This window comes from Dermacentor silvarum, chromosome 5, assembly GCF_013339745.2.
Source record: "Dermacentor silvarum isolate Dsil-2018 chromosome 5, BIME_Dsil_1.4, whole genome shotgun sequence".
Taxonomy (NCBI): Eukaryota; Metazoa; Arthropoda; class Arachnida; order Ixodida; family Ixodidae; genus Dermacentor; species Dermacentor silvarum.
In genome coordinates this window covers 20,853,926-20,866,436 of record NC_051158.1, presented here as the reverse complement: position 1 = coordinate 20,866,436, position 12,511 = coordinate 20,853,926, and the positions used below count along the sequence as shown (strand labels likewise).

Sequence of the window (12,511 nt, the reverse complement as noted above, 5' to 3'; positions counted from 1 at the left end):
CTTAAGCTTCGCCTTTAAGAGTAGAACGCGATAGCGTTATCGGGACCCGTTCGCATCGCATCGTTCGCATACGGCAAGTAGGCTTCATTCACTGTAACACTGAACGTGGGAAAGCCAGCTTACAAAGACCAAGCTTACACCGATTCCCATTAAAGTCGGCTTCACTGTTAAACTGAAATGCATTGCTGGAAAGACGTTTTTCCAGGGGCAATATAAGTGGTCCTATATTAAAATGTGAAGGCCCTAGCACCTTTCTTTATTTTTTTATTAATTTTTTGCTATGCTCCGACGCGCGCAGGTCTGGTAGAAATGCTGGAAAAGGGGTTTGTGTTTGAGTTTCCTCGTCGCAGAATTAGGTTTTGTCGTACATTCAAATTACAATCCGACGCCGATCGGTAAACAATCCAACGGCGAATCCGACGCCGAATGGTAAAGTCATACATTACCATTTTTTCTGACGAATTTCACTGTGAGAAATTCAATTTTTGTTCACCAAAACCTTGCACCACGTGGAGGGCCTGCGCGGTCGATGTGGTTGGATGATTTTATCCGCCACCCTCGATCACACGCCGGTTGCCGACGCCGGGTTTTCTGCGACACGGGGCCCTAAACGCTATCGCGTTGACATATACCTACGCGAGTCTTCTCCTCCTGCAAATGGGGCCACTTTCCCGGGAAAGCGAACGCACTGTGGCGCGCGTCAGATAAAACGCAATTCTGTCTCTGCCTACGCATTACCTTCAAATCGCTTCAGACCGCGCTCTTCACGATCACAATGAATGGACGATCCCTACACGCGAGCTTGACGCACTGATTGAGACAATGGCATCCGAAAGTTCTCTGACTGATAAGGGTGGTGACAAAAGGAGTTAGTATCAGCTCATATCTTCCGGACGCTTTTAATTCAGTGCCCGTGGGCGCGCCGAGTGCGAAAAAGAAGGGAAAAACAGTTGCCAATGGTATTACTGCATTGTTCGCTCGGATCTTACGATTGAATATCTCGTCGGCACGTGGAGATTTCGTTGCGATTACTACATCGAGTGCAATCGTCACGTGAGCTGCAAACGTTCTTTTTTTTTTCATTTCATTGGTGCTACTATATATCTTCGTACTGAGGCTGAGCAGTAAAACGATTTCATTTTTGCGAGTACTTTTTGCGAGTTTCCCACTTAAGCCCGTGGCCATAGTTCTGCACAAACGTTCGTTCATTCATTCATTCATTCATTCATTCATTCATCAATCATTCATTCATTCATTCATTCATTCATTCATTCATTCATTCATTTCGTATAGGAGTTCTTGCGGCGCACGCAGGCAGATTTTATTCGTGACAGCAAGTTCTATACTTGGTGATTGTTGAAGCCATCTGGTGTGTCATATGTGCCTCAGAGATGTGGGACAATTTTACTCGCGATAGCGAGTCACATTTAGCTTTTGCGTTGGTTCGTGTAACCTTGTCGGAATCATCCTGTGTATAAGATATCTAATCGCGTAAAAAGAGATTGATAATAAAAAAAATGAAAGGTGGCAAAAGACGCAAATGTGCACGCCGAAATCTCGGAGGCAGCAGCCATCGTTGGCAGTGTCCACGCTAGATGGCGAACTCAGAGGCTTCACCAAATGTATTTGCACCTTGCTAGTGCAAGTTCGTCAACCCTGTAGCTGAAGCATGGTTGATGGACAAGTGCGCGTTCAGTTATTATGCAGTACTAATGCACATGCTGGAACCTATGTGAAGTGAAGCTTTCGCGAAGCGGTTAATGAAATGTCATGAAACAGAATGCGATGCGTACAAGTGTCTCCATTGTCATCCTATACAAGGTGCAATATCGTGCCTTGTTTATGTGAATGCGCCGCACAGGCCAGAACTTTACTGTCATGCGATATTCGCGTTTATGCATTATACCGTTCACAAGATATGCCGAAGTGCAAGCATCAGTTCATGCGAATGCGCGCTGAGACGTCGACGCTGTGGCGTCGCGGACGATGTTCGATGTTTATCGAGGGAAGAATGATAAGAACAGATGTATGACGAGATAAGTACGACACGAAAGACTGTGATAAGGTGGACTGTTGTTCGCACCATTTCACTCCTGCGTCTTTGGCCTAATGGAAAATGGCACGTGCTACGTACGTGACATGATACAAGCACCGATCGTCTCAAAGAGCTATGTATACCATCCGGTTAACCTCATCTCATTTATCTCTCTCTCTCTCTCTCTACGATTGGCCGAGACACAGTCTTCAGATTCCCTCGCATAGTTACCTAGGGAAAACGACTCTTTTACGACTGTGTGTGTGTGTGTGTGTGTGGTGTGTGGTGTGTGTGTGTGTGTGTGGTGTGTGGTGTGTGTGTGCTCATTGCTGAAGTGCTCATTGGCTAAGAAGGGCGCCTGTCTCCTTCTGACGCATACTCCGGCCCAGCCAATCACAACTTCAGCAGCAGAATACAGACCTTGTAGTAGCAAGCCCTCACAGTTTTATGCGAAGGCCTTTACACCGCAGAAACAATGTGCACAAGGCGCGCAATATTTGCTAACTACATTTGTTTTCCAACAGTGCGCTTGACAGGAATCATCACGTGTGGGTGTGTGTGTGCGCGCGATAGTAGCGTTCGTGCGTGTAAACAAACGGACGATAACGGACGTGCGGGGTTACCGAGGAACGCCGCGGCGATAATATGCCGAAGCGCGCGGGAAACACGAGAATCTCGCGGACCCGCGGTCGCAGCCTTCACAATACACGCTGGCAGCGATAGGACAGCGACCGAAGAGGCGATAAGGCGCGAGCGTGCCTATTTTCGCATACGAGATGAGAATTGTCACTGTGCGACGCAAGGCACGACGCCACTTCACGGAGCGATGTCCTCGGCGAAAGGCCATTAGCGACATCCGAGGAGGGAGTGGCGCTGAACATATAGCGTGCGTCTCGTCACGCCTCCTCTGTGCTACGGCAGTCACGTGGTCGCGCGTTGTTGAACAGGAAGTCGTGCGGTACCTTCAATTTTTTTTTATATTGGAAAGTCCTTATATTGGAAGTACTTTAGACCGCATGCTCTGGGGATGCCCCTCGTGTCAGAGGGGCCCGCATCGATGCACTGCAGAGAAGTGGAGCTCTGCTCTTCGGAGCTCCGACCAGTCACGCCAATTTTGGGCTGTCCAGAGAGCCCACGATGCGGCGCTGGAGCTCGGTCTCCCCGTCCCGACGTGGGTGCGGGCAGCGGCTTCGTCGCCTCCCTGAGAGGGGGCAACGGAGCTTCTCGGGACCTTCATTAAAGTTCTTTGTCTGTCTGTCCATTGGAAAGACGTACATGAGTGCCTGGAAATATCGAGAATGCGCCCTGCTAGCTGCCTGGATAACACCAAGGCGCAGTTTTATCATCATCAGCTTATATTTATGTCCACTGCAGGACGAAGGCCTCTCCCTGCGATCTCCAGTTACCCCTGTCTTGCGCTAGCTGATTCCAACTTGCGCCTGCAAATTTCCTAACGTCCTCACTCCACCTAGTTTTCTGCCGTCCTCGACTGCGCTTCCCTTCTCTTGGTATCCATTCTGTAACTCTAATGGTCCACTAGTTATCCATCCTACGCATTACATGGCCTGCCCAGCTCCATTTTTTCCCTCTTAATGTCAACTACAATATCGGCTATCCGCGTTTGTTCTCTGATCCACACCGCTCTCTTCCTGTCTCTTAACGTTTGGCCTAACATTTTTCGTTCCATCGCTCTTTGTACGGTCCTTACCTTGGTCTGGAGCTTCTTTGTTAACCTCCAAGTTTCTGCCCCATATGTTAGCACCGGTAAAATGCAATGATTTAATATAAATACAATATAAATGCAATATAAATGCAATGCGCAGTTCTATATATGTACTATATTCAGATCACATCGTTGCAGTCAGTTGTGTGTTCGCCAAAGCGAGCTTTTCCACAACAAGATTCCTCGTGCGGTGAAGCCATCCCTTTGATGCTATTCGTTTCCCAGGCTAACGGCGTGTAGTTGGGCATGCATGCATGCATGTATGTATGTATGTATGTATGTATGTATGTATGTATGTATGTATGTATGTATGTATGTATGTATGTATGTATGTATGTATGTATGTATGTATGTATGTATGTATGTATGTATGTATGTATGTATGTATGTATGTATGTATGTATGTATGTATGTATGTATGTATGTATGTATGTATGTATGTATGTATGTATGTATGTATGTATGTATGTATGTATGTGTATGTATGTATGTATGTATGTATGTATGTATGTATGTATGTATGTATGTATGTATGTATGTATGTATGTATGTATGTAGTGTATGTATGTATGTGTGTATGTGTGTGTGTATGTGTGTGTATGTGTGTGTATGTGTGTGTGTGTGTGTGTGTGTGTGTGTGTGTGGTGTGTGTGTGTGTGTGTGTGTACGTGTGTGTGTACGTGTGTGTGTGTGTGTGTGTGTACGTGTGTGTGTACGTGTGTGTACGTGTGTGTGTACGTATGTGTGTGTGTACGTGTGTGTGTGCAGGCATGTATGTACGAATGAGAATGAATGAATGAATGAATGAATGAATGAATGAATGAATATGTAAAGGAAGTTTCCCATATGGTTTCATTGTCTGTATAAGTTCATATGATTGGAACTGTCACGACTTTTTGCTGATTTTACTGATTTAGATCAATAGCTGAATTCATTTCAATTAATGTTTAATATATTTTCAATTTTAACACACCAACTCAAAAATAGTTGCTTCCTCCTATGCTTTTCATTGCTCCACGGTCTCTTGGCTTCACGTGGTCGTGACTTCAAAATTGAGCCCCTCGATTGAGCCGCCTCATTCCCCTTACTCCACGTTCAAGGTAATTCGTTACAGTATATAATGTATTACCGACGTGCAACATCAATTGAACGTACCGCTCACGACTTCAGACAGTAACGAAACAACTGCGTCTGCATTTATTGCAGTGACGTCGCGTCTTTAACGCCACATCTGCCGGAGACATCAAATTGTAAGCTTTTCATTCGTCTTCCCACACAAGAACGCAGCAGCGCGTGTGAGTTAGCCCATTACGGATCACGGCGCTGAAAAATCGCCTACACGCAGTAAAACATTGCAATGCCGTTACCTTTTACGGCCTTGTGCTATACAACTTTATGAAACTCGCTGCGTACGGCTATTGTTAACCGCCCAGGAAGCGTTGACGTGAGCGCTATGTAAAGCGTTGCTTTATATATATATATATATATATATATATATATGTGTGTGTGTGTGTGTGTGTACTAACAACATTCTTAAGCATCGGTTGTGGAAGATATCACAATCACGTGTTGATTGAGCGCGGTTACTCGAAAAGGTGGACATTGTTTTCCAGAGAACTCGAAACGCGTCACTGACTAACTATAAATGTTCAATAATTATCGCTTTAAATATAGTATAGTAGACTAATTTATTTGCAGAATGGCAGTGAGGCTGCCCCGAGCTTTTGCTCTGTAACCTGCTATACTGCGCTCGGAAAAGGAAATTGTGGAACGAAAGAGAGGAATGAAAGATGATGGCGACAAATATATTGGTGGGATGTTGCTACATTCGTCAACGCACTGGCATGTCCAAAAGACTTGAGGGCAGTCCCGCATTACACAGAAATTGTCGCATATTCCCCGTACTGTTATTGTAGCATATCTCGGATGGGGGCCAATGAGCCAAAATAAAATCATCCGAGAATGTCCTGGCCTCGATGTTTGGAGGCTAAAGTCCGTCGCTGCTGTCTGCATGTTGGGCACCGTCAAAATATACGAAAATATGCGTTAGGGTCACTGACAGGTTATAAACGAACCAAAGACGAGAAGTTTTCATGCATAGAAATAACGTATAAATACTAAAATATACCTCGCAATCAGTGACGTCAGAGCGATGTACAAAGCGCCGAGTTTCCGACGCAAAAGTGAGAGGGAAAGTTCGGCTTTCGTAATTTTCTCCCGCAATAATCCAACCCTTTCCCGCAGAATTAATGAAAATAATATTTTGAAAGAACACTTTACCAGCCCTAGCTGATTTAGTGCAGCTCATTAGTGTTCCATCAGAAAGGAGCACTGCAACACTTTTTGAGCACCGTAAGAAAATGATCGCGATCTGTATAAAATGCCACCACGAAGATGCGAGCCAAATATTACAGCGTCGCACCCGTAGTAGGCATTTTTATTAAAGAAATGATGCCCTTGACGGCGTATAACTGTAGTAGTGAGAATATATAGGTGTTTTTTGTCGTTTCATTGGGTAACTCCACAGAGAAGAGAGCTGTTAGCTGGCACACCCGTAGCGTCTCAAAGGACTTAGTAGCCGAACGCACCCCACGAAGAGCTCGTGACCTTTGCATCGACGCCTTGATATCGGCGGTAAGAGTTCGATCAACGACTACGAGAAAAGGCCAAGGATGCGAAGAAAGCTATTATTCGCTCTAAAGAAGCAAGAGAAGAAGCACTAGGCAGGGTATTGCTATTGGTGCCCCGTCCCAACTTGAGGAAACGTTGTATTCAGGAATGGAGGAGTATGCACGTTGTGCCTTTTGTATGCATCTCTTCTTTTAATGCGAAAGCGTTAAATGTCTCGTGAGACAGAATAGCCGGCGTTGTCCACAACGAGTGGTACCAAAAAAGTTGTCGCAGTTTCACCTGAAAGGCGAAGCATCAATTGCGATAGCAAATTTGTAGAGAGCTATACGGAGTAATGATATTAGCTTTATCAGCTGTATAAACTTGGACATGCAGCAGCACCGGCAACACGCAGAACTGTTGTTGACGCCGTCGGCGTTATGCCCGCGTTCGCTCAAAATGCGTGCGGCGTTGGTGACTGTTGCCGGAGCCTCTGATATAAATAGGCACTTGGTGCCGCAGCTAAACGTCGCCTCCCTTCCCTCCCCCATGGCCTTTCGCGCGTAGGAAGTGAAGCGTTCGGCACGCGGCGATGATTTCTCCATTGGCGTCATACGGAACCTCACGTCGACGGCGACGACGACGGCGACGCCGACGGCACAAATCTGCTTTTGAGTGTCCATATAATTGCTATCGCAATAAAATCAATGTGACGTCATCAGCGTCTTGTGTGACGTCAGTAGTGATACATAAGATAGTAAATGGTATAACAACGTTAAGTAGTAGTAATCATGGGTAGATAATGTGAATTAACGTGAATTAGGGTGAGTTAGAGTGGAGTAAAGTTAATTAAAGTTAGAACAAGTTAGAGTAAGGTGACTTACGGTAGAGTAAAGTGAATTAAGGTGAATTAAAGTGGATTAAGGTAGATTAAAGTGGATTAAGGCTGGTACAAATTAGAGCAAGGTGGATTAAGGTGAATTAGCGTGGGTTAAGGGAGAGTTGTGAAGCACATGTGACAATGTATGACGTCACGTATCGTGGACGTACCCAATTATTAAGGAACTCGCAATGCTTTCGCATTCAAATCACGTAAGGACACTTAAGTGGCTGTCAATATTTTATTCTGTCCTTTTCAAAAAATTTACCTAGGAATACACGTTCACTGGAAGGCAATGCAGCTCACTTATTCTACTAGTGTGCTTTTCGGGTTTTTAGTTGATGTGACCGCCTATAATTTTTGTTCCTCATGTTTTTCGGAAAGGGTGCGCGCAAACGGATACATACGTCACTCTATTTTCTTCTTCCTTCAGTTTTTTTTTTCAATTTTTTTAACGTAATGACTAGGGTGCACAACTTGCGCCCACCCGATAGAAAGGGGGAAACCACATCATCATCACACCCTCATCATCATCGTCACCTGTAGCCAGATGATGAGTGGCGCCGTCTGGTAGTCGGGCTGGTCGGCGAACATGAGCCACCAGAACATGTAGGCGTGCTCGCGCACCTTGACGTAGCTCCACGCCTCGCGTATCTCGGCCAGGCATCCCGTCGGCCCCTGCGAGGGACCGCCGAAGGCCACTGCACCGGGAATAAACGGCAAGAGTGTAATAATGGTAATTATACACAGTCGGAACTCCGAATTTTATACGAAGTCGTCGCGGAGTGCATGTCAAACTTTCGCAATATCGGGAAGTTCGCAAAATCGAAAAAAGGCGAGAATGCCTTGGTTAAATCTAGTATAGTGGTAAGCCGAAAAACAGTTCCACATCAAGGAACATAGGAATAGTTCACGCTTTTTTATTTCTGGCCATGGACAGCACAATTGTACAAAAACAATGAAATGCTATTTGAGTTAATTTACGGAACAAAACAAAAAAAAGAAAGAAAGGAAAAAGAAAATTAAACAAAAAGGGCGATAACACCGTCACCGCGCGCCGTATTCTTGTCGTCGTCGCTTCTAGAATCGTATGCTGCAATACGCCAAACACTCTTTAGCATATGGTCTGTGGATGCAAAAACGAACCCACAGACAGCGCCCATCCAAGTACCAGCAGAAGACCAGTGGGAGGCCCAGCTGACAAGTCCAAGTCCTGAGGACCAGCTACGGCTGGTGGACAGGTCTAGGCTATCAGCACAGAGCCACGCGTCTACCTGGACTAGGGTGGCCGCCCACCTTCGGGCATCAACCAGCTTGGTCTCCGAAATAAAGTTTATTCACTCGCTCACTGCACACCAATAATGACAAGTGTTACAGTGTGTGGAAATTTTAATATTCTTTTTTGAACTTTCTCTGGGCCGCAAAAAGAAAACGAAAACAAAGGGCGTTCCCTTGCCCCCTTCCCCCATATTTCGGTTTTTTTCGCGGCCCTTACGTCTCTATAGTCTAAGCATATCAAAACGAAACTATGGGCTATTGCTTTAATTTCGCCGCGCTTTAACCAGGGGACGTGTTCTCGGACGATCGCTTTAGGCGATGCTATCCCTTTCGCGTGACGTATACAGCTCAACCAGCCAATCGGGTCATCCGATTTTGCTCAACCGATCAATAAGCGCGCCCTGAAAGCGACCATCCGAGAATGCGTCCGCGGCATGATGAAGCATCAAACTCAGCGTAGCATTTGAGATACATTGGCCAATACAGGATTAGACGACCAATGTAAGTCGCTTATGTTTCCTTGTGTATATATATATATATATATATATATATATATATATATATATATATACATACATACATACATACATATACATATACGGTTTGTCAGGAAGGGCGTTACGCAGCTCTCGTAGCTTGCGAGACCGATCCCTCTTGCAGGCTCTACCAAATCGCCCGAGGAAGTTGAGGGCGTCCATGACTTTGCTAGCTTTCTTCGCCTGATCGACGTTGGCGACCGTGTCGTCGTGATCTGAAACTTTTGGCTATGCGTCGGCAACAAGCTTCGCGATGTCCTGGTCGTCCAAATTAAGCGCGCGCGCAGTTTTTCTTGTGGCAGTATTAGCGCGGTTTTCCTTCTTTTTTTTTTTCTTCGTGGAGGCTTCGTAAAAGTCTGGAACGGGATGGCCAACTTTCTGTTGTATAGGATCGGATTTGTAGATACGTACGTTAAGCCCAATGGCAAACATTTGGGGGAATTTTTAACTGTTTCGTAAAATCGAGAAATTTGTATGATCGGGTTTCGCAAAATGTGGGTTCAAACGTACAGAGGGTGTCTGTCCACTTATGACGATATCCCCACGCGTGCACCCACCGCGCGATGACTCGTCAGAGATTTGGCATTCGTCGACCGCATTTAGACGGGATCGGAATTGAAAAAAAAAAGGGAAAAAAAAAGCTCTTGTTCCGTTTTTTGGTTGCGGTCGACAAAATGATTGGGCTTTATGAAAAGGAAACGGCGATATCAAAGAGTGTTTTCTTTTGCTAAACAGTATTTCGAGAAATCGCCTGTGGCAGATACAGCACAATTGTAATTTTTGTGACGATATTAATCGAAGAGGCGGACACTACTTCCACGGGAAATCAAAATGCGTAATCGACTAATGAGCAAGAAAGTCACTAATTAAGTTTTCCCCGTTAATTACGTTACAACGCATATTGCAATTTACGAATCTTATAACCGGTGAGTGCGTGAGGCGTATCCGCTTCGAACGTATTGCCAGAGTATTTATTTATTTATTTATTTATTTATTTATTTATTTATTTATTTATTTATTTAGATACCCTAAGGGCCCACAAGCGGCATTAAAAAAAAAAGGGGGGGGGGGGGCATAAAGCTGAAAGCAATTTTCACAAACGAAGGAGCATTGCAGGTGGTTAGTACAGCACTTCGGTACAGCACACAATGGCACCGGTTTCGAGATATTCGACGTCAATCTTTCGGTGAAAATGCACTGTTGTTCCACTTACTTTTTCAACGAAATGCCGTTGTATATACGTCGAAGCACAACAGCAGCTTGACCGCCAATGTATTTCGTGGGACACTTTGGGAATGAATTTCTCGAAACAGGTGTCAGCCTCCAGAATACTGGAATGGTACTATCTGGCACGGGGGATTTTTAAAAATCCTGTATAGTGTAACAACAACAACAACAACAACAACAACAACAACAACAACAACAACAACAACAACAACAACAACAACAACAACAACAACAACAACAACAACAACAACAACAACAACAACAACAACATCCGATGAGCTTATTTCTGAGATGTATCACCCGTTTTATGCCGCGGGGCATAAGAACGATTGCGCAGTCGTTCCACTATCGCGTCCTTCAGAGCTTAACTATTAGTTTGGGACGTTAAACCTTAGTACTAGTTAAGAGGAAGCTTTAGCTCGGGCCGAACTCCGATTCCGCCTATTCAAACACACGTAAATCGCAGAAACGCTTCTGAAAGATCACCTTTGGACCGATTTTAATGAAATTTGTTGCATTTGAGAGTGAAAGCTAAATTATAGTCATTGTAAGGAAGCGTAATTTTGATTTAGGACCTGCATTTTTTAAATAAACATTGCCACAAAATGCCAAGTGTGAAAAATAAAATAGAAGCACGAGGTTTACAAATTCATAGCCCCGCACCAAGAACAGATACCCCAGTTCTCTAAACTACATCCGTTAGAGTACGTAATTAAAGCGGCCAATTCTGATATTAATTTACAGCTTACGTGGATTTCTTATAACGTTTACAAGAGTACTGAAAAAGTCCTATTCACAAATTAGCAATATATTTCACAAGAGTGTATAGGCATATTTTCCCCCGCTTTAGACGTATTAATAAATGCAGTTTTCAGAATTGTGATATCACTTTTCATTGCTGAGCTAGAGAGTTGCAAACTTGATAGTTTCGGTTTTCTAAATATTGCAATTTTCATCAAACTTTATGAAAAAAAAAAAAATGGACGGTCTAAATAGAAAATCCGCTTCCCACAGTCACTATATTTTAACTTGTTCTTTTAAAGGCAACAAACCTTACCAAATTCAGTGTAGTGGTTGCCGGGGAACAAAAAAAAAAAAAGGACAACTAGAAAAAAAAAAACGATTTCTCCCTTTTCATGTATTTAGATAGGAGGCCCCGATCTTAGTAAGTCAAAGTTACCATGTATAACTGTATATACCAAGTATTTCAGCGAAAGAAATATTGTTCAGCATATAATTTTTTTTTCGGCGACGCATGGCACCGGCGGACGTGCGAAACTGCACGATAGTGGTTGATTAACTTTCTAACTAGCATTTCTAAGCAAATTTAATCGTCTACTCTGGAGCACACGTGGCCGGTGCTGAGTTGAAGACAGTCGGTGCTCGATAATATACATGCCCACTTATAATAGTAGGTATTACTTTTCCAGATTTCTGCTTATGCTTACCTGGTCTTTTACGTGATTATTTTTTTTTTCATTCGCTTTTATACTGGCATTTATACATGCTAAAAGTGAACTCTTGAAGAGTATATTGAGAGTTCAGAGTATATGACAAATCATTCGCTACTGAGAGCAAGGAACGTATCTTGCATTGCTGAGAATATGGTTTTCTTCAACTAAAAAAAAAAAAAAAAAGTCAAGTTTGCATCTTTCTAGTCGCAGTGCGTCCCGTGCACACGCAGCATTCCCGATAACATTGTTCCGAATTCATCCTTAAGCTTATCTCCAATGCACCCGTTTAACGGCTCTTCGAGTGATACAAATGCTTCTGAAACATGCGACCACTTATTCGTATTTTTAAAACAATTTTAAATACGTTAACTGATTTCATTATAACTTCCTTGGTAAGTGAAATTGATCGGTTTGGTCAGCCACTTGACTTACTTTCACCACGTTTTTTAATGAATACTTCGTTCGCGGTGTCACAAATCAAGGTACCTTGCGTCGTACTCCTTGGGAATGTTACTCTTCAGAGTGTTATTGTTATTGTCTGGACGCCTGGGCTTTAGTTCTGATTTACCATTGAACTAAGCGCGCCGTTCCGACCTGTTTAAGCTAGATGTTCAAAAGCCTACGTACTAAATGCGCCCGAACGATTAGGAAGTTCAATCATCATAATTTATAGTCGAAATAAAACCATAAATGCCGAAGAAGCGAAATCACGCCGGAAAACTAAGCGTGCATTGTTTTCATTTACAAACCAGAATGAGCGATGATCAA

At 43.9% G+C, this 12,511-nt stretch overlaps 1 protein-coding gene across 1 annotated transcript in view; it reads right to left on the bottom strand.

Annotated features, from left to right (window-relative positions):
• Positions 1 to 12,511, bottom strand: part of LOC119453012 (retinoid-inducible serine carboxypeptidase) — a 42,048-nt gene that overhangs the window by 29,194 nt on the left and 343 nt on the right. The window contains exon 2 of the mRNA XM_037714987.2: positions 7,789 to 7,949. Coding sequence (XP_037570915.1) covers positions 7,789 to 7,949 — 161 coding nt within the window. The remainder of the gene's footprint in view (positions 1 to 7,788; positions 7,950 to 12,511) is intronic.